Source organism: Xiphophorus hellerii, chromosome 7, assembly GCF_003331165.1.
Source record: "Xiphophorus hellerii strain 12219 chromosome 7, Xiphophorus_hellerii-4.1, whole genome shotgun sequence".
NCBI classification, from domain to species: domain Eukaryota; kingdom Metazoa; phylum Chordata; class Actinopteri; order Cyprinodontiformes; family Poeciliidae; genus Xiphophorus; species Xiphophorus hellerii.
The window spans coordinates 20,777,774-20,805,164 of record NC_045678.1 but is presented as its reverse complement, the minus strand read 5'-3'; the positions used below and the strand labels follow the sequence as shown (position 1 = coordinate 20,805,164).

General features: G+C 37.0%; 1 protein-coding gene across 2 annotated transcripts; it reads left to right on the top strand.

Moving 5' to 3' along the window:
- The first annotated feature begins 995 nt into the window (after positions 1-995).
- Positions 996-26,695, top strand: vwc2l (von Willebrand factor C domain containing 2 like). Of its 2 annotated transcripts, none has more exons than XM_032568785.1 (4): positions 996-1,640; positions 2,592-3,136; positions 20,815-20,944; positions 26,020-26,695. In XM_032568785.1, the coding sequence occupies exons 2-4, from the start codon at positions 2,711-2,713 to the stop codon at positions 26,166-26,168; spliced, it is 705 nt and encodes a 234-aa protein (XP_032424676.1). In that variant the 5' UTR covers positions 996-1,640; positions 2,592-2,710; the 3' UTR covers positions 26,169-26,695. The 2 variants fall into 2 exon arrangements, with proteins under 2 accessions (XP_032424676.1, XP_032424675.1); XM_032568784.1 differs by having other exon boundaries at positions 996-1,939.
- Positions 26,696-27,391: the final 696 nt, after the last annotated feature.

Here is a 27,391-nt window from a genome sequence, read left to right as displayed (position 1 = left end):
ACTTTATATTATTTTATTTTTTGTGGACATCAGTTTTTAAATCATGCTGTTCTTCTTGGTCTTTCATAAAGGCCAGCTTCTTGGAATGGTCTAATAGTTGCTCTTAACAGATTTTCCCATCTTAGCTGTTAATCTGTGAAAATGTTTCAGAGCTCCATTGGGCTTCTTGTCTTCTTCTCTGATTAATAGACATAAACTTTTAAACAAACAATAACATTACACACAAGTATATACTACTTATTTTTAAGTAAGTGACTTCTTTAGACAATTTGGTCTACAGAATATTCTTTTTGTTTGTTTGTTTAGCAGTATGGAAGTAAAAGTGTTAACCCATATGTCCCCTGCTGTTTTCATTTTTGTCTTTTTTTGTAACTGTCTTTCCTCTTTATAATTTTTATACCCTTTTGTGTTTAAAATCCCAGTAAAATTTATACAATATTAAAGTTTGAGGTTGTAAAGTGGCTGAAAGTGAAACGTTCAGAAGGTGTAAAAACTTTTGCCAGGCGCAGTATGGAGTCAGAATACTTTTTGCTGTGTAGGTTCCCCCTCCTGTGAGGCATTTTCAGCCACATTTTTGGAGTAGTTAAATATTCATGATTTCTCATAGGAATATTTAATTAACTGATGGTGCTCTGGGCTTTCTCTCTCTCAGTCATGTGCTTGGGCTGAAGCAGTTAGGCAGTGGCCCCTATGGGTTAGCTTCTGTAAAACAAAGCCCGCATTGCCACAGAATCTTACTGTATTTTTTCTTCTTTTGCTGTGGGGGCAGAGAAAGTCTGACTCCCCTCTGTGTGATGCACGGCAGAATACAAATAGGTCGCCGTGAAAATGTGCTGCAAATTATGGGTGACTCAGGGGAACATGCTGCAGGTCATGTGTAAAGACAGGAGCAGAGATGCACACAAGTGCGTGTACAAAGACATATGCATAGTTAGTACCTCATTATGAGACAAGCATGCACCGAGGCGCACCAGTTCACAGACGCAATAGTAAACTAACACCCATCCGTAAACTGTAGCCTATACCTGCTCAATCTACCCTTTTGAAATCTGACTTTTTTATTATTATTATTATCTGATTTTTTAAATTATTTTTATTTATTTTTTTAGCCCTTTAGGCGCTCCCCCAGAAATGTAGTGGTAGTTTTTCTGTGGTTGTGAGATGTGAGTGTTGTGACTGTGGGTGACACACGAGGTGGACGGAGTGGAGCTGGGGGGCGCTCTGTTCTGCTCAGAGCAGGACGCAGGAGACGGTCGCTCTCCAAGGTTCTGAAAGTCGGGAGCGCTCCTTCCTCAGTCTCGCCTACTGGCGATTAGTGCAAACCTCAACTGTAAAATCCTCTAATGACTGCCTTCATTCAGAAGTGCTTTGCTTTTTCCCCCCTTTTTTGCACAATCTTTCGTCTTAGTCATAGTGGATTTTTGTTTTACAATGCAACCGCTGGATGTACGCTCGCATATATGCGCAACAAGACCGACAGCCGCTGACCAACCTGCATCATTTGGATATACTGACTATACTCTGGATTCCCAAGGAACGCTATACGGAGGATTTTAAGCAGTTTTCTCTTTCCTTTTTTGTAGCTCTGTGCGTCCGTGCCGCATGCTGTTGGACGTGAACTGCGATATTGTCTCAGAAAGGTGAGTCGGATGACGGTAATGATGACACAGACCTACTTTTTCGTGAATGTCACCGTCTTTGCATTTGCAAAGAGCGAAGAAAAAAAGGCTGATCACTACTTGCTTTTGAACCCATAATCCACGAGGAAGGAGGGGAACAATAGTGTTACGGGGAACCTTGTGAATCTAATGCGTGGATGAGAGTGAAGTTTCCAATGGGCAAGGCGACTATCTGAGATCTGTTCCAGCATTCCGTGCTCTGGATTTTCTTGGCTTCACACAAAAAGGATATCAAGATAAAAAAAAAAAAAAAAAACACGGTGAGTTTGCCTTATCGCTTAAAGTGCGCCACTGCTGTCCCTGAAATCCATCTGGCATTGTAAAACACGAAGCTCTAAATGCACAGAGATAGATTTTCAGCCTATTTTCAGCTGTTTTACTGCTTCTTTATAAAAACTAAAAATAAAGAAGGGTGGTGGGTTTTAAAATGTATGGCTGCATAGCAGTGCTGATTTAGTTTACTATTAAAGCTAACACGAGCAAATACATTTTAGATGTGACAAATGAAACTACCTGTTGTTTATGGTCCTTTATATAAAGTTTCTAAAAAAATTTTAACCTCAAATTCACCTTTTCAGAATTTGGAAAATAAAACACTCCACCCACTTCAGTAATGAATATCACAAGCCCTTTTCTCTGTTGTTCTGTTGCTGCTCTTGCACCTACATCTGCTGCACTATATAACAAACCTGTTGAACAGTACACGCTGCCAGACAACCGAAACGAAACTGCTTTTCATCGTGTAAAATAATCTCTATGATAAGACTTGTTGCAAGAAAAAAAAAAAAAGTACATCGCAAGGTGAGACAGGGTTGTGAGAATGCGCAAAACAGCAGCAGCGAAATCACCACCCCATGCCATGATTATTATCTGTGTATTTATTTATTTAATTTCTTTGTTATTCCACTGCAGAACATCTCTTTCGGATACACGATGACAGCAGTGATAACGATGATAGCAATGATAAAGACCTGGTCGGACCCGGAGAGAATACCCGGAGCTTAGAGATGACATCCACGCAGTCGTGTTGAATGTGGATGTTACCGCCGCGGGGAAGGATGGGCCCTCTCCTCACGGCCGCCTCCGTCCTCCTCCTGTTTCTCCTCCTGGCCCTGAGCGTCGCGTCTCCGGCCACGGTTGGCAACCCCGAGGATTACGTCGCCGACGAGGCAGAGCGGACCGCCGCGGATAACATCGTCTTTGACGACTACAGGGGAAAAGGGTGCGTGGATGACAGCGGGTTCGTGTACAAGCTGGGGGAGCGTTTCTATCCGGGACACTCAAACTGCCCGTGCGTGTGCACGGAGGACGGGCCCGTGTGCGACCAGCCCGAGTGCCCGAAACTGCACCCGAAGTGCACGAAAGTAGAGCACAATGGATGCTGCCCCGAGTGCAAGGAGGTTAAAAACTTTTGCGAGTACCGAGGGAAAACGTACAAAATCCTGGAAGAATTCAAGGTAGGCCAATATTGTTTGAGTTTGTCGGTCCTTGCACACACCCATGAGGTAAACTGTTGCAATTTCGAGCACAGAACTTGGATGCATTTTGTTTGCGTAGATTTAAATAACTTATGCAAAGCAGATACATGGATCTGGCATAACATTATGGCCATCTGTCTCCAACTCTGATTCATTGAGGCATGAACTCTAATGACTCCTTGAAAGTTTATTATGATACATGACACCGAGATATTAACAGCAGATGTTTTAAGTCTTGTAAGCTGAGAGGCAGAGCCTTCATGGGTTGATCTTGTTTGACCAGGACATCCTTCAGATGGTCAATGGGATTGTGGTCTCGGGAATTCAGAGAACTTATTGCCTTTGAGGCACATTATCCCGACCATCACATAAAACTGTTTCTATTCAAGGGTGTAGGCCTCCAACAAAGCTCATCATGCAATAATGTTTCCTAGGGATTTTCAATTTTTCCCGTCCAAAGAGCAATTTCCACCCATGATCCAGCTAAATGAAATTTGCTTAGAGCTGCAAAAGTTGCATGACTCTTTAGAAAAAGGATAACTTGTACATTTTTATAAAAATCCACAATAGAACATTTTGTTTACATTTTTAGGTTTTAAAATAAAAAATTAAAAAGAGGATGAAAACATTTTCTTCTATGGTATATTTTTTGGAGAAAAACGTGAAAAAATTCCTCGCAGTATTAGTCTTATTCTGTTGTGGAAATTCTTTACAAATGTGTCATGAAAGCACAAGGAAAATCTGCCAAAACCAGCCTTATTACTACCACTATGTTTAAAGATATTGCTTCGTTTTTGCCATTTTGGGCACTCTTGCACCAACAAAGACGTTGCCCGCTTTGTCTAAGCTGAAATATTCATTAAAATAACCTACATAGATCTATCACCCTTATTATTCTCCACTGGACATGACACAAGAAGAATTATGACCAACAGTGGACCCAACATCTTCAATTAAATTTTAATAAAATGTTTAGGTAGAATTTAATACGAAAATAATTGGTTACAATTTCTTATTCAATATTATATTTGCAAGCTATATGTGCTAAGTATAATGGCTAATACTCAATAACCCCCAAAATTAAATTTCTTTTAATTCTGTATTTCACATTAAAAGTAGAGAGTGATTCTGTCTTCAAACACCCAAAGACATAATTATAGTATTTAGAAGAAGAGTCAAATTCCTTTCTGAGTATGTGCTACAGTGTTTTAGATCTGATTTATACAGTATCATCTGATAGGTTTACTCATTGATAGAGCTAAACTGAAATATAAATATCTGTAATGATGGCTATAGTTATTCAGATTGTATCAATTTTACTGGAAACAATAATAGCCCTTGCTGATCCAGAATATCCATAATAAACTGGTGAGCTATTTCTAACATGTACAGGTAATATTTGTCATATTAATTTTATAACAGCCACCGTGTATTCATTTGTAATGTTTTCATTTTACAATTTGTTCACAGAAGCCACCCAGGTGTATATGCAGACCTATAGTTCCATTCAATAAATGACACCAGAGAAGGTTAGCCATTTAAACTAAATGCGTTTGTTATGGATTATCTTAGAAATATGTATTGTTTAGATTAGCTTTTATATACTGTAACCCTATCATCAAACTTTATTTTTGGCCAAGAGCACCAACAACGCTGCCACCCAGTGTGATTCCACCCTTTGTTGGACCATCGTTGCCACACCGACAGATCCTAAAACAGTATTTTCATGCACTGTTGTGTGGACACTGAGTAAGCGCTCTTGCAGCAGGTCTCTACCCATCACACCAGTGTCTCTGCAGTGGTTATGGAGCATGACAGCACTGTCTGATTAAAAATGACACCAGGGGTATGACAACTACAGTCTGTGTTTAAACTGTTGCTGCCCATGAGAAGACCTCCTAGTTTAAGCTCCCCGCAAGTGAATCCAGGCTGGGTGTGACTGAAATAAGATATGACACAACATGGCCCAAACAAAAAGCTCCATAGCTAATCTCAGATTTTAGTCATGTCTGAGCAAACAAATCAGTGCTCAGAGATAAGATTAGTGCATCTATTCCAGTTCACTCAATACAGCAAGCAGACAATGGGATAAAACTTTTTTCCCCAACATTGTTGTAATTTGAAATTATATCATGTAATTAAGATAATTGATGACTGTTTTTCTCAAAATTGTCTTGTTAATTTTCCACACACTTTAACTTTCAGATCGCACAGTTATGACAAGTATAACATCATGTACAACTTTAAATTATTGTTTTAGTGGATAGATATGAATAGACATCATTTCCACAGATAATTGAATCTGGTGTAAAGTTTTTATACTATAAGTCAGATTAGAAGAAAGCTTTTCAACATCATGTTGTTGGCTGTCAACTCAAACAATATGTACCCTTTGTCTATGTCTCTAAAGAGCTCAGCAAGTAAAGTGGGGAAGCAGCTATTATTATCCTCTGAATGAAACTAAAGCTAAGTGAGTGCTCGTAGCTTGGATATATTATTGAAGAGCATCTAACAGCTAGTGCTATTTGGGAAATGTGTTCTCTTGTTCACGTAAAATAGGGACGCAAAGCGTATTTGTGAATATTTTATAAATGTTTTTTAAAAAAACTTGGAAGAAATAGGGGAAAGAGATTAAAATTGTGTACATGCACATTTCTTTATTTGATCAATAATCTGGAATAATTATTCATTTTCTTACTTCTGTGAATGAACACACATTGTTGATCTTTAGTCATATACTGTCTGATATTTTAATGGTAAAAGTAGCTGCAAATAAATAGGAAAGTTTTCATCCATTTTCCACATCAGCCTGAAGAATCATATTCTAGTCCTCAACACAAACTGAAGTTTGACGGCTAGCTACAAGAAATTGCTCTCTTTGATCTATTTTTGTTGTATCTTGACCTTTCCAAAACAATTTTGTTATTGTCTTTTTCTGTGGTGGAACAAAGTGCATTTATTTATTTATTGTTATGGAGCATGATGTTTTTTTATCGGAAATATAACACTTTATTACATTGTTTTCTGGTTGTAATTCATAATGGATTAGCTTTAATTTTTGGTTGGTTGGGGTTCTCACTCCTGTGAGCATTACAAATGACCCAGTTGCTGTTTAGTGTCACACATAACATTTTGTCTGGCTTTAGGGATAAGTAGTTGTCACTCAACTACTGCTTAATGTTTGCTAAGCAGTTAATAAAAGACAATGTTCGTGAAGCTCATATAAGAAGTACAGCTGAATGTCATCAGCAAAAATAAGAAGCATTGCTAAACTGCTGAGTTATCTGGCTTAAAGAGGAATACATTTTAAAAACCAAATAGGTCCTAGTACAGAGCAATGAAGAACTCCAAAAGCACTTCTTGCAGCCACACCAAAATGCCTGACAGGCATGTAAGATGAAAACCATTTTTGATCAAACCCAGACTTCCCAACCACATCTCTCAATCTGTTTCTCATAATAGAATTATTCTGACAGACTTGTGCCAAAAGATGAGGAAGGGTCTAATAAGACCAGAACTTTGTATTTGCCAAAACTTGTCAAAATATCACTGGTAGCTTTAAGTAGTGTTTTTGGAGTGGAATGCATTTAGCACAAAAACAAATTGTAAATGGTCATAGAAATTTTACTCCAAGTAGGCACTAAGAAGGTAAGCAACATCCTTCTCAAAAAGCTTTAGCATAAAAAGAAATTTGGAAATATGCCTAAAATTTTAAGCTTTTTCAGGATTGGTTCCATGTTTTAAATAGCTTGGGAACACCCTGGTCTAAAGGGAAATATTAAAAGAGATTATAAACCAATGGCCAACAGTATCAAAGAATCTGAAAAAAGCTTGTTAGGTAAAACACCTGAAAAGCATTAGGCTTAACTTTATCTACAACAGCAATCATGTCAGCATATCTCACAGGTGTAAAAGTGTACCAGGAGTAAGTAGTCAGTTCTTTACTAGAAGAACAAGAAAGCTTTGGGAAAAATTTGGCATTAATTTCTCTAGTCTTAGCAACAAAAAAAATCAAGTTTGTCGTCATCTGATTCAGAGTACACAGAAATGGATACAGCAATATGAGACACAATAGCAGTGATTTTGTCAAACAACACTTCAGGATTTCTTTTGTTTTTTGATATGGATCTAGAACATATTTCAATCTGCCTTTTACCTTTTTCAGTAATATAGCGCTTGATGCCACTTGATTCAGAATGGATGAGCATTCTCTGTTGAAGCACTGGATAATAGTGTTTACATCATTTTCATCGGAAAGCAGGGAATTGTCAAACATGACAAAGAACCTTTCAGAAGATTTTTCAATTATGAAACCCTGGGTTTTTAATTTTAAGAGTATTTACTTAAAGTTAAGGTCAACAAAGAAACAATTATCATCTCTCAATTGTACATTCTACACAGATATGTTTGTAATGTTAAGGGTCAAACAAAGGAGAAGGTCCAAGTCATGACCTTTATTACATGGGTTGGCCCATTGCGGGTTCGACTCCCGGACCCGACGATATTTGCTGCATGTCTTCCCCCATCTTCCTCTCCCTTTCCTGTCAGCCTACTTTCATATAAGGGACACTAGAGCCCACAAACGACCCCCTGGAGGGGTAAAAAAAAAACATACTGTATTTCAACTTTGTGAGCTAATTGCAAAGCCTTTCACCCACACTCAAACTGTTCAAAAAATACATCCAATGTTCTTGCGACATTGAGTCATAACTACCAAACAAGCAAATAAGGATGATTTTTTTGTTGTTCAAACCTGACTGAGTAAATAGTTATCACAAGTGCATGGACACATTGCTAAAAAAATACTTCTTGAATTAGCCAAGCTCACCAGAAGCACAGAAGAGTCTGGATTATTTTGCAAAAAAATCGTAGCCTTCAAAGTCTGAACACAAAATCAAAGATTTGACTAAATCTTTCTTGTACCTGAGACTGGATATAAAATTAACATAAATAAAACCAACAGGAAAAACACATGCATCATAGAGAATAAGAAAGAGCAAAGAACAAGAATATCACTGATAATCATGGAAAGTAGAATAGATAAACATAAAATCTCAAGGCTAAATGGGCCAAAATTTATCTTTGTTGATCAACTTTGCACTATATCTGTCACACAAACCACATGCAAAACATTTCATAACAATTTGACTTCATTTCAGTCAAAGATGAAATCAGGGCAAAGCTAGAAACCCTCCGGAAGATGCTCAAACATTTTTCATTAATGAAATTTTCTGTGCATTACATGGCAGTGAAACAAACTGAAGCAGGCATGTGTGTGCACTCAAACTTCAGCTAAATAGGTCAGTAGAAAAGCATCATTTTTCACAATGTTCCGACTTTTTATTAGCAGTCATGCAATTTTTTAAAAGTAGGCCAGAGTTTACTTTCTGCTTTATTAACTTGTTTTTGATATTTTTCTTAGAAAGTATTCTGTTTCTTCTCCTAGACTATCATTGACAGTTTTACTAACAATTGTTGCACATGCCCTTCAATTGTTGACGACTTTTTCTGCTTCAATTTGAGCTCACTTTGCTAAGCAATTACTAGGTATTTCCAAAACATCTAAAATGTGTTTATCTGGAGTCATCATTCCAGCACAAATGCACAACATTGTCAGTTCCAGCCAGTTCAATTGTTACTTTGCATAATTTATATTTGATTACTTTTTACCTGTGGAAACTGAACAAAAATTCAGTTTTAGGACAGTATGTGCTTGTCTTGTTCATCACAGTGTTACATTTGAATGATACATAATTTAATTATTCATTCAAAAAATGACTAATATATTTTGGGTAAAATAAGTAACGGATCGAGCTCTCATTAGCATGTTAGATTTGGTAAATGGTGTGTGGCATCAACCTCTTTAAAATCAATGTGCCTAATCTGTACTGACTGGTGTGTTAGTGTGTCAAACCAAATCCTGCTTAGCCGTGCTTTGAGATGCAAGGTTTCAGATTTTATAAGTACATAAGCCCCCCAATTTCATGTGAGATCAAGTCCATCAATAGTGCATTTCACCTTCATGTTAACCTTGACCAAGGGCCCACAGAATGAGAGAATCCTTCAACATATTAAGGGTTAAAAACCGTTTTTCATTGATTTCAGTTCAGATGGCATGAGGAAAATGAAGAGCAAGTATGTACAATTTTTATGGTATCATACCAAAAACTGCAGCATCTTTACCCACTTTAATAAGACAGTGTCTCTTTAGTTTGAGAATGAAAGTCTCAGAACCCCACAGTGTTAAAGGAAAGAGTAGTAACTACTTAGGAGACTCATGTTTAAGGAGTGCGAAAGGTTATGGGTTGTCGGTCTTATTAGCCTTTCTTTATTGTAAGTATTATTGTGTTTTGCATATCATATTCAGTTTATGACACAGGGGTTTAAACGGGTAACAAAAGAGTTTTTGAAAATCTTAAGTCAGATCTATGGTATTTGTTGATGGCCTCATATTCACCATCTCACTGCAAAAATAATGCAATCAGTGTGAGCTGTTGTTTTTTTCACATCCTCATTTTGTAAGATTATGTGGTGAAAAGGCCACTATGGTTCTAACACAAATGGTGCTGTGGGTGAGTCTCTCCTTCGGTACTCTGAAAAGATTATAAACTATGGGACAGAATAAATCTGCCATTAGCATTAATTTGGATCTTAGGGAATGCATGTTTAGTTTTGTTTGAGTATAGAGCAAAACAAAATTTAAGAAGGTATTACACATACTTTTCATTATTACAAACATCTAATGTTTGCAGTTGAATACTTGGAATTTGTAATAGATTTATCAGTATGTATTATTGATAAATACTATTAGGTCTACCTCTTCAGGAAATCATTTATCGTTTATTTAACTAGTGGAGAGCATAGTTTCGCTGGCTCTAGCCAGGTTTGTATGTAGTTTCCCTGATTAAATGTTCACTATACAAAAAAAGCTTAGTTTCATGGTTGAGAATGTATAAAGTATAAAACGACTAAAAAGAAATCGCAGTTTGCAGTCATGTTCAACAGATTAGAGCATTATGTTTTTTTACACTGATTTTATCTTGGGTACCTCGTTTGGCCTACAGCCTCAAAATCCACTGTACTGGGGTTAAAGATAAATATGTAGTGTAGTTATATATAAAATAAGCATCTTTTAGAAGCTTATTTGTGTACAAAGATGAAACACTTGATGCTGTATGTCTTTTGAAGTTTTGCTTAAACTAGCGAAACTGGTAAAATTTAGCACAACCTACATCAGCCTTGCTGTTTCACAAGATGTTTTACTTTTACCTGACTGAATTTGATCATTAGAAATGCAAGAAAATACTCATCTTTTTGTGATATCTTTTTTCTTCATAGTTGTTCTAAGGACAACAACGCTTTACTGCACTTATGTAGTACTTAAAAATCAACACATGCAGTTATCAGTTGTTAAAAACAGAAGCCACACACCCATGGCATGTGTGATATTTTTTTATCACACATGCCAGTCGTTAGTAACTCTTGTTTATCAAAAACATTTGCGAGAGTACATCCATAAGGGATGTAGAAATGATTGCTGAAATTGATTTTCCTCTCCAATTTGCCAGAGGCAACAATAGTGCCAATAAGTGCAAAACAATTTTGTCAAAGAACGGTTTATTTGTTTGAAATTTTGGCACCTGTAGTCAGTGTTCAGTGTTTTGGGGAGAACATTTGTCATGTTTCAAGTCATTCTACCTCTTTCTATGCATCCATAGACACTGTAAAATATATTTTTAAATACACACAATGAAAGAAAGCTGTTTGACTCCTATTAACTGCATGAGTAAGCTTCCTGTGACTTTGCTGTCCAGCTTAAAAGTTTGACCATTGCCATTAACATTTGCCCCCGCTGAAAGTTATTAGACCTTTATTGCCTCGCAGCCCTGTTTCCATTTGTCTACGTGTGGAATGGAAAGCATGGCAGCCAATTCACTCTAATACCCAGCCAATAATAGTGGGAACAAGCGAAGTGTTTTTTTCACCTCAACATCTGGCAGCATGTCTAAATTTGGTGCAACTGCTCCATTTTCCTTTGTGTGTCTGGGCTTAGGCATGACTGATCCTCTTCACGGTAGACCTCATACAATAGGACTTGCTGAAAGCATCAGACGCCAGAGACTACTGACAGGAATTTTCTCCAATGTTTTATAGGCGCATAAAGTAGTGCTGATGTCGAATTCCATCTTTCATGTTCCATTCCCTATGAAGCATCTGTAGGCTTCTACCTGAGCTGTTTGACACACCAGTTTGCCAGATTAACCTACAAAGAAAATGTCACTGATTTAAGGATGTTTGATGCATGACTTTGAAGACCACTCATGATATGAAAGAAACAATGTTTTTCTTCAAAGGGAGTTGAATCGTTTTTTCTTTTATAAAACACGATTAAACCTGTGGATTACTGCGGACATATCAGGATGAAAAAAAAAAAAAAACACCAATCAAGCTTTTAAAAATGTCCCTGGTGACCTTAATTAGTCCAGCTAACTTATTTCATGCCACTCTCATTCTTGCTCTAAGGAAACTCTTTGAGCATTTGAAATTATTTAATTCTCCTTGTAGCTGATGTAATTCAGCTAATTTTAACTTCGGTTGTCAGCAATGATAAAATATGACAAGAGGAATTCACTGAATCAAACTGTTTTGCAAGATTTTCGCACACATTAGAATATTGTTGAGATTCATCTCCCTTCTCGTTTGTTTGTTTGTCTGTTTGACCGACCTCCCACATCTCAAGCACAGTAGTTTTCTGCCTACACAAGAGTGTGTTCAGACACCATGAAAAATGTTTGCGCTTAGAGGTTTGAAATATCTCTTAAAATTGAAATAAACCACACTGCACCATAAAAAAAGTAGTCCTTACAATCTTAATACATGTTATGCAAAATATAAAACAGTGTTTATCTTAGATTACAGATGTAACAGCAAAGCAGCCATTAGGTATTTGTCTTAAGTTTTGGGTTAATTGATGGTTTCTCCAGAAGCTTGAGTTTACTCCTGTTTTGATAATGTTATGATTCTAAGTCAGATCTGGCTTAGAAATGGTTGTGCAGATATTGGTATTATAAGTTGTACTTGAACACTCAAATATGCAGTGAAGATCTTTTTTTATTTTTCTTTGTCCAATTCAGCTGGCAGCTTATGGTTTTTCTTACATTTCAATTATGCAAATAAAGGATGTTTTTAAGGTCTTTTTTTATCCTGTCTTATAAGTGGCTGATTAAAAAAAAACATGCTGTGCATTCAATTCAATTCAAAAATACGATATCTATGCCAAAGGGAAAATAAATGTTGTCATATCTCATATGATCCAGTTATCTTTCAAGAGTCGTTGTGGATTGTGATTCTGTGGGCAGAAATGATCCCCAGTAACAGTCAGTCTTGAAAAAATCTGAAGAAGCCTCACTGACTATTATACAGACTGCTGCTGTATAATAGTCACATGACTGTTATGACATGCTATAGCTCCATTCCCGGGTAGCAGAGACAATATTATTTTACAGTAACATGTCCAGGATGACACAATCAGTTACTGGCAAACAGTCATTTTATCTAATTTGCTTTTGCCACTCCTTTTTAAATCTCTCTGGCTGTATGCTTAGAAAGCCTGGCAGAGACACTCTGGCCGTTATGATCGATGGAGGAGATAGTCATAGTTCAGGAATTATTTGTGCTTCAGAGATGTTAATCAGCTGCTCCCAGTTGTAAAAACCATGTCTTGTCACCAAAGTTGTGCATCACAAGTTTTAAAGAAATAAATGTAAGAGCAAAATTTTTTCCAGTTGCACACCATCTAAAGCCAGAGGGAATAATTGTCTAAAAGACCAATGCATCAACCAAGAAAATAAATCATGAGCCAAAGTCAACAAAAAGAACAAATCCAAACAAACAGAGATACTTCTAGTCAACACCAGGAGTAGCACAATTCTAGAAAAAACATTGGTCCAAATGCATAAAAATAAAGTGTATTTTAGCGTGCCAGCTGTACCTGGATGCAGCAAGCACAGCTGTTGGGAAAATCCTCTCTCATCTAAGAGGATTCCTCCTCTTCTCAGCGAATTGGATGCTGCAGGTTGCCATGTGGACAGCAGCTGATTTTTCCCAAGTACCAGAGATACATTCACCTCAAAGTACCGTAGTTCCAGGTGAGTTATTCAGTTAAGCGCAGAGTAAGCAATATACTATGGATGTTGATGGATGCGTACGGCCACATAACGTTTTGATTCAGCCACCTTACGGCCCATGAAAATCCCAATGTTCCCAAAAAGCAGAGTTAATTGATATCTGGGAGTCCTTCCAATTTTATTTTAATGTCATTTTTTAAAGTAGCACATAAACATTCAGAATGTGTTCAGGTATAAAACAACTTTGTATTGGTTCAGGACCCGTGCGTACTGAACAATCAGAGCTGTACCAGATATTTTTGATTGACAGCCAATAACCAACTTGCCGTTAATCCATTGTAACATTGTTAAAATAACGTCATTTCTCTACTTTGTCAATAGTCACTGTCTTTCCTGGTTAGATATCAAAGTTTTTTATGTCACTAAGCACAGACTTCATTCAGTGAGCAAACTTTCAGGTGGTCTTAGAAAATTACTTTTCTAAGCCTCACCTGGGCAAACAATGGAAAATAAGTCACACTTAAACTGCAGGTATCTTATACTCGCTTTGTACTAAGTATGCTTTCAGTCTTTACAATTGATTTTGTACTATGAAGGACAAGTAACATGTAATGGCAACCAAAGGAAGCAGAAGTGAAATGCAGTTAAGAGCTAAGATGTCGTCACGGATTATACATAATAACTGAAATTCGATCAGACTTTCAGTGATATGGAAAACTAATATAAAGGTACCCTAGAGTGCACAACTTATTGGCGTTTAAAAGCATAAATTGAAGGAAATCATCTGAGAAGCTAAAATAAGGAGGTGTATGGACTGGAAAATTAAAGAGAGGAGGTGTGGGACAAGAAAGACCAAAGCAAAGAATAGTAATTTCAGAAGCAATATCATCTGTGACTGACAATGATAGTGTATTTTCATTACAGTATGAGAGAGAGGACAACCGCTGCAGTCTTTAGCACTTACAATAATTTGTTTCAAAAAGCTGTTTTCTTACAGTTGTCATTTTGATATCTGCTTTACATTTATTTTAATATGTCTCTTGTCCTTGCTTATTTTACTTTTATATTGTCTTTTACTAAGATTAAGAATGTTTATACAGCTGCAATAGTCTTAAAGATAATGTCAAAACTTCAAAGAAAGGGAGCATATTTCAATACAACAGTGACTAAACGTCTTAACTGCTCTTTGCTTTATGTGTCACATCAAGGTTGTGGTAGGAAATACAAACTCAATGTGCAGATTAAAATGTTAAATAATTGAATTTCAACCACAATGTTTATTTCTGAGGGAAAATGAGACTGGCATACCTCAAAAGAAAAATGAACAATGTAAAAGGATTATTTCAAGGGATTATTAACAAAGTGATTTATCTGTTTCAATTTACATTGTATTAAACATGACATGAAGTAAATAGGAGCATTTTGTTGGCATTTCAGCAATCACACCCTTCTGGCATGTTGCTAACCAGCTTTTTGCTTTTTTCACTGGTATTTTTGAAAGTTAATATTGGCTGATAAGCTCCAGCTCTGCGGTTGGAAGGCCTCACTTGCTATCAACAAATTCTTTAGCTTCATCCACAGATTCTTTAATCAGAAAGTCAAGATTCTGGCTCTGCCTCTCCAAAATGTTAACATATTTTTATTCAAAAAAACACAATGAAATGAAATTAAATGAAATGTTTATATTCCTCAATTCACTGGCTGGCCACACCCAGGCATGATGACTTCAAGACGACATGTTGAATCAAGAAATCATTAATAGAACCTGAAAAAAATGAAGTAGGCAACATAACTCACAAAGCAAAACATCATGTCCCAATGGTAAGAAATCCAAGAACAGATGAGAAGAAAAAGTTACCAATATCTATTGGTCTGAGAAGGGTGATTTATAAGGCTTTATGTCTCCAACAAACCATTATCTATAAGTAGAGAAAACAACAAGGACTCATCACAAAACTCATCACAGGAAGAGATCACAAAAGTACCAAGAAAAATATATCTAAGGCACTGCATACTCAACTTTCCTGATTTAAGGTCAGTGCTCATGACTGGACTGGGAAACAGTACCACCCATTAGAGTAGCAAGGCAAAAATGCTCTGACCAAAAAGAACACGAAAGTCCAGCTCAGATTTTCCAACATATTCATCTTGATAATCCTGAAGATTTTTGGAAAAATATTCTGCAGTTTGACTAATTTAAACACAGTATTTCAGAGAAAAAGAACATCATACCTAAGTAAAACATGATGATGGTAGTGTGATGATCTGGGGCTGCTTTGGTGCTTCAGAACACACAACACTTATGAATAACTAAAGAAAAAGAAAATTAAAATAATATGATATACAGTACAGACCAAAAGTTTGGACACACTTTCTCATTGAATTCAATGAGAAAGTGTGTCCAAACTTTTGGTCTGTACTGTACATTAAGTATAATAAATAAAATGAAAACTGTTTTGTATTTTCCAGGTAATCTACAGTACTATAAGTTACACTACTTTGGAGCCATATAACAGCCAACACCTTCTTATATCTCCCAGTGGACTTCTGGATGTCTTCTTTAGAAATGAGCTGAGCTTAAGAGTAGAAACCATGCTTACACTGTGCTTTGGGACATCAATTTTCACCATATGGTTGGACAACAACCACTGGTTTAGAAATGTCTGTCTTTCACAGTTTATTTCTTCTTGAAACAAAATAGAGGGCTTTTTAAGTTCATATCAGTTAAAGGTCCGTGACTGACAGTTCTATAAAATAGAAAATCTCTTACCAGCCATGAAATTGGCTTGTAGTGACATAGGAGTACATTTCTGTTTAGGCTGGTTTCAACACACTGCAGACAGTATAGCATCTCTCTGCGACAGAGATGCTATCCCTTTAGTGGAGACATTTTTTGCACACTTTAAATTATAGTTCTATTATTTATTTATTTTTTCTTTGTCTGTTCATATATTCCTTTGATTTTTCTTATTTAGCCATTGAGTTCTAGTTTGTATTCTTTCCAGAAATCATGTCTATAATGGTGACCTAAACCAAAAATGGAAAAACTGTTCAAGCACTACTATCATCAAGAAATAAAATAATGGGTGATTTTAAATACTTTTTCAAAGAAAAAAATAAGTATATTATTGTATTCAGTCTTCCTAAATCATGACTTTTATGCCCGTCTCTACAAGCTTTTATGTCTAAAGTTGTTATTTTGCTGTAAGGTCGACTACAGCAGTTCAAGTCGTACTTTTCAAGCCTTTTACAGCATCTTTTTTTTCTCCAGCATTAGTTTTTATTTATTTACATCCACTTCCTCAGTAATTCTGTCCAGTTTCCTTGTTTCTGCCAAAGAAAAGTCTCCCCAGAGTAAGATATTGACACCACTGTGCCTTATGGTGGAGATGGTGTTTGGTCAATGTGTTATGAAGTGTTCATTTTCTGTCACACATAGCACGTTTGGTCTTATTTGACCAGAGTGCCTTCTTCTGCATGTTGCTGTGTCCCCTACATGGCTTGAAGTACTCTGCAAACAGGATTTCTAACACATTTGTCTTTACAAATGCTATCTTCCAGCCAAACTTCTATAAAGGCAAATTTGTGGACAGATCCCCCCACCTGAGCTGTGGATGTCTGCACATCCTGGAGAGTCATCTTGCTTCTTTGATTAATACTCTCCGCATCGTTTCTGTCATTTCACTGTCATATTCTGTACTTTACAATATTGTTTAAAGGTTCATTCATTTCTGTAATTAAATTTATGAAGGGAGTATTTGGTAGATTAATTATACATGGACTGAGGTTTTCTGGCCCTTAAATGTTACTTATGATTTTTGTTCTTACAGCTAACGGAAACACAATATTTTAGATAAGACTTTTATATTTAGGGAAATGTATAATTTTTAATACAGAAAGGTGGGCCTAATAAAAAGTAAGTTTAATACTTGCTTAAAGGTTGTCATTTTTAAATGTTTCAGACTGAAAAATGAGACATGACAAGATGTGACAAGACATGATAAAAATAAAACAGCTCACAGAAGACCTGTGGCTTCCCTGGTCTTCACTGCATTGAGGCTCCTTAAAACTTTGAAACAGGCTACAAGACCAGATCTAAATGTCTTCAGCTTTGAGTGGCCACAGTACAAAGTGTTAGCAAGAAAAAGTGAGTTGCTTGACACTGTAGAAAATCTTAGGATGCAGTAGGAAGCTAAGAGTGTTGCCTGCGTTGGCAAGGGTCATCATGGGGTCAAGTATGGTGGTGAGAGCCTAATGCTTGGGGGGAGAGGGGGTGGTCAAGATTCTTACCCTATAAAATCCATTTATTTTCCAAATTCCAATTTATTTTTTCCCAAATTCCACTTTTCCATTTTTATTTTTGTGAATTTCATTTTTTCATCTTTACCATATTTATTAACCCAAAAAGTATGTAATCATTGCATGAAAGAATTTTGAAAGTAGCTAGAGGTCAACATTAACTATTATTGTGTTTCATAAATATAACATACTGAAATAGAAAGATCCAACAAAAAGATGACTTTAGATTTATAACTACAACCCCAGTCATAACGCACAAGGACATAAAGAGCTAATAACGTCTCATTGAAACATTAAATCACTTATTTACATAAACCTGTGCTGTGCAGCTGTTGTTGCAGTTGCTTGCAGATTTAGTAATTTTGTGGGAGTTACAGCATCTGACATAGCTGATGACATAAACAAAATGAATAACCCATCAATCCCCAAGCACAGTGTCAGTGCTGCAACATGGTCATTTTCTTGCCAAAGGACTTCTTGTTGCCAAAGCTAGCAGCTGTTTACCCTATGATGACAGTAAATAGGAGTAAGAACAGGCCTATAATTGCAATAATTCAAACCTACACATTTAAGATTCATTTATTTATTGTATTTAGCCAGGCCAGCTAGAGAATTTGCTGAACATTGAAGTTTATTTGGCCTCGAGTGTATTTTCATACACTAGGCTTTTTTCCTTCTTTTAAGCTTATGTACAAATGTTATCTTAATTTAATATAGTCACAATTTTCTCATTAAACCATTTGTACTAAGTATTAATTTGGAAGAGCAGCAGTTTGCTGTCATGTACATCATTTACAGTTTATTGCAAAAAGTATCCCCTCTTGACCTTTTCCACATGTTTCCAGATTCAAACAAAACACTTAAAATGTATTTAACTGGATTTTAAGAAGTAGATCGAGACAAACATAATGGTGAAGTGGAAGAATACAGTTTTTTTTTCACTTGCTTAAGTCTACTTTTGAAAACAGGGCCTGGTTTTTCATAACACTTCACACAATTAGCACAACACTGCAGATTACTAGCAAAATGGAAGACTTCAGTCAATACTACAATTTCTTACAAAAACCTTATTTTCGTATCAAAACATCCAACACATCCATCATATGATTTGATCCTGTTTGATTCAGTTGAACACTTCCATGTTTATCTTAAAGCACCTTTAACATTTATACACAGAAAGTGTAAAAATAATTTCACCAACACCACATGACACCGGTTGTATAGACCAGTGGATTTATTTACCTCACAGTTTACTGTAATGGCCCAAGTCCAGAAAAATATATGACAATAAGATCTGCATCTATCCACCTATTTGGCCACAATGCCTTGACAACTTTCCAGCCAATGTTTTTCATTAGCAAGGCAAAGTCCCTTTGGTTTGCAGCAGTCATAATGTTTATAGTCTGTTCAAAAATGTAAGAATGAGGTCAATGTTGTAAGGACCAAAGTTGACATGACAATGGAGGACTCCTTTCTGTGTTATGTCTGTACAAAGGGGTAATGTTACACAGGCTTCTTTGCCCTGACACAGCGACAGTAGCCCTGTGGCCAATGATATTTCTTCATTAACGTCTATGTTTATTTTATTTTATTAGGATATGTGACTTGTTGTCTTTTTATACTGTCTATTGACCTGATTTGTGTGTCCCTAGCTATTTAAATGTATGTGTGCACACCTGATGGCAGAGTTTTAACAATTGGATCATATTGTATTGGAAGTAACATTATGATTGATTTCAGTGTCAAAGCTATATAAGCATGTTTACTAATTTGCAGGATTTTTGATCCTTGACTGTTCGACTATTTTAATTTTAGTGCCTCAACAATCATACAAAACTGCAAATATTCTATTTAAAACTTTGTACAAATAATACTCTTAAAAGCATACCATTAGCATTTAACTCTACTAGAGAATATTCAACAAATCAGTTTTTGCCATATATTCTCAACTGGAGTTGACTGAGTCATTGTAGCACATGATTATGTCTTGATCTAAATTATTCAATTGTAGCTTTGACTGTATGTTTTGGGTTGTTCACCTGTTGGAAAGCCAACATCAGCCTCAGTCTTAAGTCTGTTGCAGTTCCTGGTTTTCACACTATTTGTCACCATCTCTTTTCCCAGATCCCCTATTCTTTTTGAACAAAGGCATTATCACACTGTTAAGACTCCCACAAACATTAATTTATACACTAAACAAACAGTATCAGACACTTGTGATGTACAAGGGAAATTATATTTTTTGTCGTGCAAACATAAAAAAGGGGGATGCCCATATCTATTTAGATACTATGTAGATACTGACACTAAAATGAAAAATTAGTGTAACCAGTTGTTATGTCACCTAATTTCTTCTACTTCCTAGTTATGCTCTATTTTGTATTTGTTTAATTAGTAATGTGTAATTTATTCTTAATTTAAATTCTGCTGTTCTCTGAAGGCCTCAGGGCAACCTGTCAATAGGAAATCTCTTTACTATGTCTGCAGCACTCCAAAATTCTGGTCTTGATGAAAACATTGCCATTGTTAAAACAACGTTGTCAGTTCCTTTTTGTACTCTTCCACAAATGCAGGAAAAACGGATGTTGAAGATGGTTATGTGGTCAGATGAGAACAGAACTACCTAGAAAATCCAAAGTGTGGTGAAAAACTAATAAACATTGCCCTGAAAACATAATTCCTAAAATGAAATGTGGTGGTGGCATTATCATGCAATTAAAATGCTCTAAGTATACACCCAAAATAAGTGTATGTGCATTTCCTAAAGGTTGTTTCACCTCATGTACAATAAAAAGTTAGAATTTCTAAAATGCAAAAATGCGATGGGGTGACCCATTGAACATTTTTGAACAGAGCAGAAACTCTCTTGATCCAAGATGACATTTTAAAATTATACTGAGTTTGTTAAAAATAGATAATTGACTATCAATTGTGTTATGCCAGACAACCAAATGTTATTTCAAGGCATTACTTCACTCTGATTTCTACTGTTGCAGTAAGGAGTAACACAAAAACTGAGACACAAAAAAGTAGACTTGTTTTTCCAGGGCTGAACAAAAGAATTAGAAATTTCATTCGAGTATTCTTTTCTTAATTTATCATTTGCCTTTCAGAGTTCAGCAACTTTTGTTTTAATTGTAGCAGAAACTCATGCATGCAAAAACACATTCATTAAGGTAAAACCAAATGAATCATCTGACCCAGATTTCTTCTCTCTTCCTCTACCCACAGCCGTCGCCCTGTGAATGGTGCCGCTGTGAACCAAATAACGAGGTACACTGTGTGGTGTCCGACTGCGCTGTCCCAGAGTGTGTCAACCCTGTTTATGAGCCGGAGCAGTGCTGTCCCATCTGTAAACACGGTAAACATTTATTTTGACATTCTCAGGAAATCGGCATGCATTAGATTTCTTTAGAATTATTAGGTTTTCATTAAACCAGTGTGAGCAAGTTTATCTACAGTGTCACCAGATGATTTTATTCCCTTAGAAGATGAGGACGTAATTGATGTTTTATGTATTAAAATTATTACCTTTGGCCCACAAGACACTAATGAGCAGTACTAGTTTTAATTATAAATGACACACTAAGCAGAGTAAACATTAGCCCATTGATTAAAGGCGATGGTACGAAGGACTAATGGGTCCTTGGAGGGCTTTTTATCTGCAAGCGCCCAGGCACCCTTGTCACATACAACCAATCTCTAAATTAGAATTATAGGATTCCAATGGTTCATTGACTATTTGCAAGGCGAGGTGGGTGGCTTCCCTTAGCAAGTTCCAATTCCTGAGGGACAGATGGAGCTTTATGACTAAAGTCAAGCTGTTGGAAACATCGCACGCAAAGGGCACTTTGGGTAATATCAAATTCATAGCCTGAACACAATGCTGCATTCATAAAGAGAATGCATTTGGAACTAAAATATATGCAGGTGCATTTGAAAACAGATTCTTCCGTAGTAGTTGACCTGCATTTCATCAAGACTGCGCACATTTCCTTTTACACTAAGTCTTTTGTTTATGTCCATTGTATATAGTAATAATCCAACACATCTTTTCTCACACAAAAACACCTACAGTAACAAGGCTGCCGAAGCTGCTTGAGGAGATCTAATTCAGCCTGACAGGACACAATGACACCCTCGGCATTTCAGGGAGGGCCTGCTGTTTGCAGGTGCCCCAAGGGTGTTTGGTCAGTCTCTGGGATACACATAAATCACAATACAAGTGGAAGGCTTGGGGATGTGAAGAGAGGACAAAGAGGGAGTGATGCTTAGCTCTCACTTCTGGGCAGAGAACAAACAAGTGGGATGAAGACATGCTTGAGTCAAACCACCTGTCAGGGTGAGGCATGCATTTTTCTAAATAATTACACTGCTGTGCAAAAGAGCTCAGTAAGCATTTTTTTTTAATTGATTAATTTATTTATTTGGCAGAGTGGAGCAAGACGTTCTTGTATTATTCCTTTTTTGTTGTTCTGAGCAATATTTATGCATCACTTACTATGGAAGAGTTTTACCTTCTAGTTTGAGACCAGAGTCTGAAATTTTCAAAGTATTTTTCAATTAAATGTTTGCTTGTCAAAATGTTAGTCTTGGCTTTGTGGCTTTTGAAGAGGCAAGAGCAGCATAGGATTATCATAATACAACAACATGTAACTATACATGGAAAAGAAATGAAACTAAAAATCTATAACATTATCTAATAGCTTTTGTATAACAGAAAGCAATTAACACTTGGTGAGATTGATGTGTAATGCTCCTTTAGTTTCCGCACCATAACTGCCCAAATTTTTATTTTTTTTTATTTTGGTAAGGTTTATATTTCAAAACATGCAACTTTGTCTTTTTTGTAAGTTATGGAAAAGTCTTGGACCTTTTTTTAGCCAGTTGACTAGCATTGGACAAGTGGAAATGTGAGAAGAGAAGCCCAGGTTTGTGCTTCAAATAACCATAGAAAAGACAGGTCTCATTTGCACTATTTTTTGGTACTCTGCATTGTACAATTTACACTGTTAATTGTATTTTTTATTACCTTTTTAGAAGCTTGTAGATATCATAAACATTCAGACTTGGGTCTTTTAAAGAAAAGAAACAAAAACTGTGTCAATAGTTTAACCCATTGATTTGACGATAAGACACAGCAGTGGGTCCAAGAATCATCCTTGTGGGACTCCTCTGATAGTAATGATGCCGAATGAATAGAAACAACTAGTTTCAGAAAAAAATGCTTCCCGTCATATTTTCAGTGAGACAAAAATAATAAATAATGTCATAAAGTAACAGCGTATGTTTTAAAACATCTATTTAATCAATTACATCAGTATAATGCTGTGAAGATAATGCTGAAATCAGCCCAAAGCAGAAATGTCAAATCATGGGTTGTTTTAGAAATGAATGTTACTATATATCAAAATCATTATGACAAAATTTTTAATGGATATGTTGGTTAATGTGGCAGTACTTGGCAGCCTCACAGAACTCACTTGCATATTTTTATATTGTAGTTAGGTGAATAAACTCTGCTTTTACTGATTAAAATTTATATTGGGTTGTTGGCATGAACCCAATTGCTCCATCGGTTGTGGGGGAGAGGGGCAGCCATCACAGAAAAGCTCTTAGTGTTGTGAGGCAATGGAGAAGAGAGACTGTATTCAAGCTAGACTCCAGAGGTGATATCGGTCAAAGATAACAATCCGTAAAACAATGAAAACAGAATTTGCTAACAGAACAAACTACACAATGCAAAACATATAAAAAATAACCTGTAAAAAACAGGAACTTTATTTACCCTGTGTGAGTAAAGGACAGATCCAGGGCAGGTGTGACAGTGAGCAAATTGGAACAAATTAGGTGTGAAGGGGGAGCAAAAAGCAAGAGCAACATGAAAGAAAAGCAGCGAACATGCAATAAAAATGAAGAGCGATGACAAAAAAAGTAAAAAAAAAAAGAAAGGATTTCACCAAAACAGAGCCGGACAAAACACAATTAATCTAACAAATTTACAAGAATTAATTAAACCACAACATGCAAAACAAATACAGTTCCTCTACTTTTCACTCAAAATAAAGAAGAAAAGATGTTGGTATTAGTAAATATTAGAACAAGAGGTGGGGTATTACCCTATTTGGATTGCTGCAATCCTACTTTATCTTTAATTTATAAAACAACAGATCCATGCCTGTAGGTCTCACTGTATTGACAAGGCTTTGATTATTAAGATGGAGAGTTTGAGCATATCTTTTATGGTTTTCTTCGTTAAAAAATATAACTTATCATTGTATAAAAGGTAATATGTATTCAATAGTAGTATGAGTGTGGACATTCAGCAAACAGGTCAGGTAAATATGCAATTATTCTGTCCTCACAAATTGGCAACAACTGATGAGCACTTAAGACCAGCGATCAAACATCCTTTGTGGAGGAAAACAGGAAGCTGAAACTGTGCTCCTGTGTCCCTAAGCCTGTCTGGCTGTAAAATGTTAACACTTGGCAGCAGCACTGGTCACACTCATCCCACATCAACCTCAACTGAGTTTGTCCTGTAACCTGTGCCAGCTGTCTAGAGGTAAATCAATGGGAGTTAAGACTTGGCGAGCACTTTCAGTGTCTCCTCTAAGCTCAGATCAAAGGGACCTTTACCAGGTCAACATCCTCCACCCAACCACCGAATAAGATTGAAATTATCTATGCTAAGGCATATGAGGAAGATGAGAACTCCTGGTAGACATTGTGTTCTTAGGCTTACTGTTCAGGGATATTTACTTCATTTCCACCTACTTTTTCCAAATACTAAAGTTCAACTAGTCTTGATTTTGTTAGGGTCAGAGTTTGGCCAAAAACATGAAAGCACTGATCCATCCTGCCTTGTCAACACTGTGATGGTGGGGAATATTTTCTTGGCACACTTAGTATTAACTGAACATTGTTTAAGTACCAGAGACTCCCTGTGTTCTGCTGCTGACCATGTTTATGTTCAAAGCTTGCCCATATTCCAAAGGCTTCAGGAGTATCATGCACATCTCAGAGCTAAAAAAAACCCAAAAAACTAATTTCACGAGCATATAGTAAAGTGTTCTCTTTTAACCTCCACAGTCACCACATCTTAACCCCAAAAAATACTTTCTTCAGAAGAATATTTCTGACACCTGGTTTAATGTAAACCAGAACTAATTAAGGCACTTCTCAAGTTAAAGTGGGGCCCAACATGGTATTAGCAAGATGTAGCTAATAAAGTTACTGGTGAGTGAAAATCTTTTTGTTTTTCTAAAATGGTTGAAATTTTTTCCAGACATGTGGCAGGTATACGGACAGGAACCATGTAACTTTTCTAGCTGACAGCCATTTAAACCTCTCACATTAGATTATCTCACACTAAATCAGTTTTATAGGGGCACTGAAATGACTACTGGCCCTGAAAGAGACTCTGTCTTCAAGAGTTATGACACATTTTGTTTTTTTTTATAGCAAGTTGTAGAGGAGTTTTCAGTTATGCAGGTTGTACAGAGCTGAATGCTGAGAGCAATCTCAAGTGATTGTCACGCCAATTGAGCTGTTGATTACTTTGTTTAAATGAGTAAAACTAGGTAAATTCTGCACACCTTCTACTTATTTTGTCTCATGAGGGATGGGGAGAGATACCTTCAGTTATCCTTTAGGAATGGAAAAAAATAAAACAAATAAGAAAACTGTTCGGTTTTTACCTGTAACATCATGCAGGTCGCAGCAGATTAAGCCTACAAGAAAACATTGCAATCTTTAAACAGTATCTGCCTCTGTACCACCTCAGATTACCAAATACATGGGAATGATGTGTGTTCCAGTGGCACAAAGGCACATTTTAAAAAGGAATCCTATCAACAAGATGGAATCCACAAAGGTAAATCCTACTGAGCTTTAAGGATAAATCAGATGTCAAAATTAATCTGAGTACTTTATTGCCTTGCAAGTCTGTTCTTGCATTTGTAGGAGAAAAAAAAAAGAGAAAACTATAAGGAGTTCTGTGGCTCTTTCATACAGAAGTGAAGTGATTAACACCAACCCTCCCTCTGCCCTCTCAAAGCAGCTTTCTCTCTCTTCCTCTGCCTCTTTTTGTGCACTCCAGCCTCTCAGTGCTGCCAAGCCAGCGCCTGGCAGGCTCCTCTGCTCGTGGCGCATTAGGATGCAAAGCGCTCCATGTCGAGGGAGAAGGGGAGACTAACAAAAGCGCTTTAGTGTTGCAAAAACAAGCCCATCGGTGCGTGCCTGTGAAAAGATCTGTGCGTCTGCTCTGACTCCCCCAAATCCCCCCAGTTCTCTGCATCACTCCACCACCCCTTCTGCAAAGAGAAAGCTCTCGGGGGAGATGCATCCATTTCTTGTCGTTCTCACTCCTCGTTTCCTGTGTTTCTACCTCCTTTTCCCTCCCCCCCCCCCCGATTCTTCATTCTCATGCGGCAGGTCCAAATTGCTTTGCCGGAACGACGATCATCCCAGCCGGAAAGGAAGTAAAGGTGGACGACTGCACCATCTGCCGCTGCCACAACGGAGACTGGTGGAAGCCGGCGCAGTGCTTGCGGCGGGAATGTCTCAACGGCCAGTCTTCATAAAGAGAGACTCCACTGCGGATGGTGAATAAACTCAGGCGAAGCTCTGCCTACTGCGCCATTTTATATGATTGACAGGGCATGAGCACAATTCCTACAAAAAAAAACAAAAAGAGTAAAAAGAAAACGAGAGAGTGTAGAATTAAAGAGATGCTCTCACGAACTTTACACAAATACAAAATTTTTGCCAGTGAGAAGATAATGGAACTTGTCTCACGGCTGTTCCCGCCCTGCAGTTTTACTCGGCCTATATATTTTCAAAAGTTGACTCTGCTGCTTTCTCTCAGAAACTTTCTAAGCTTCTTGAACTCTTTCCTATCCACCGGCAATGTTGAACTGCTCATGTCAAGTTTCTGTATGTATGTCATCAGCTTGTTGTTACTATATGTTCTTCACGGCCACGCTGGTGTTGTAAAGTTCGAACAGCAAGAAAAAGAAAAAAAAAGAAGAAAAAAATTTAAAGCACACTTTACTGAGCTTTTTTATGTTCTCCTGGTTATACTAGGATTACCACTGCAGATAAACTTGAGCTCCCCAACTTCCCTCCGAGAGCTTGTTTACAAAAGGCACATTAACGTTTGTCTTCATAAGACTTTTTAAAATCAATGTGGCTGTTGCTTATCTCTACCCTGCCATTGTCATATTTCATGAACCATAAAAATCCTAAAAAACAGTTATTTTTCTTTATAAGTATCCCATTACTTTGTGCCATGTCTCTGTGTAAGAGCAGCACAAACTGAGGAGGTCAGCATTACCACATGTAGCTGAGGCGCAAGCAAGATGGCAGCCACTGCAACCCTTTTGATGAGCAGAAACTACAGCCCTTCCTGACCAACTGGTTTCTTTGTTTGTTTTTTGTTCTCCGAGATCCAGATCTGCCAACTAACTAGCTGCTTGAACTTGTTATCAAAGCACGTAGTGAGCCAAGAGCAGCCTGCTTTAATTTTCCTTAATCAGGAGTATTCTGTAATAAATCATCCAGCTGGGTGCTTGGCAAAGCCTGCTTGCTGGGCACATTTAGCACGAACCGGCACACAAAGGGGGGAATCTGCACATGGTGAAGCGCTTTTAGGCAGCATTCACAAGTGTGATGTCCATGTGACGATACAGCCGTGTCATTCATCCACTGTCTCAAGACAGTTTGTCGCTCTGCACTCACTGAGGCGCATAAACCACATGCATAAGGCGAGCTAAGATACAGAGCTCTAAAATGTAACACTGATTAT

Excerpts from the sequence above, each read along its gene's own strand:
- vwc2l (XM_032568785.1), top strand. The coding sequence starts at position 2,711 with ATGTGGATGTTACCGCCGCGGGGAAGGATGGGCCCTCTCCTCACGGCC. Across the intron at positions 3,137-20,814 it reads AAATCCTGGAAGAATTCAAG|CCGTCGCCCTGTGAATGGTG; the intron begins GTAGGCCAATAT and ends CTCTACCCACAG. Across the intron at positions 20,945-26,019 it reads CTGTCCCATCTGTAAACACG|GTCCAAATTGCTTTGCCGGA; the intron begins GTAAACATTTAT and ends CTCATGCGGCAG.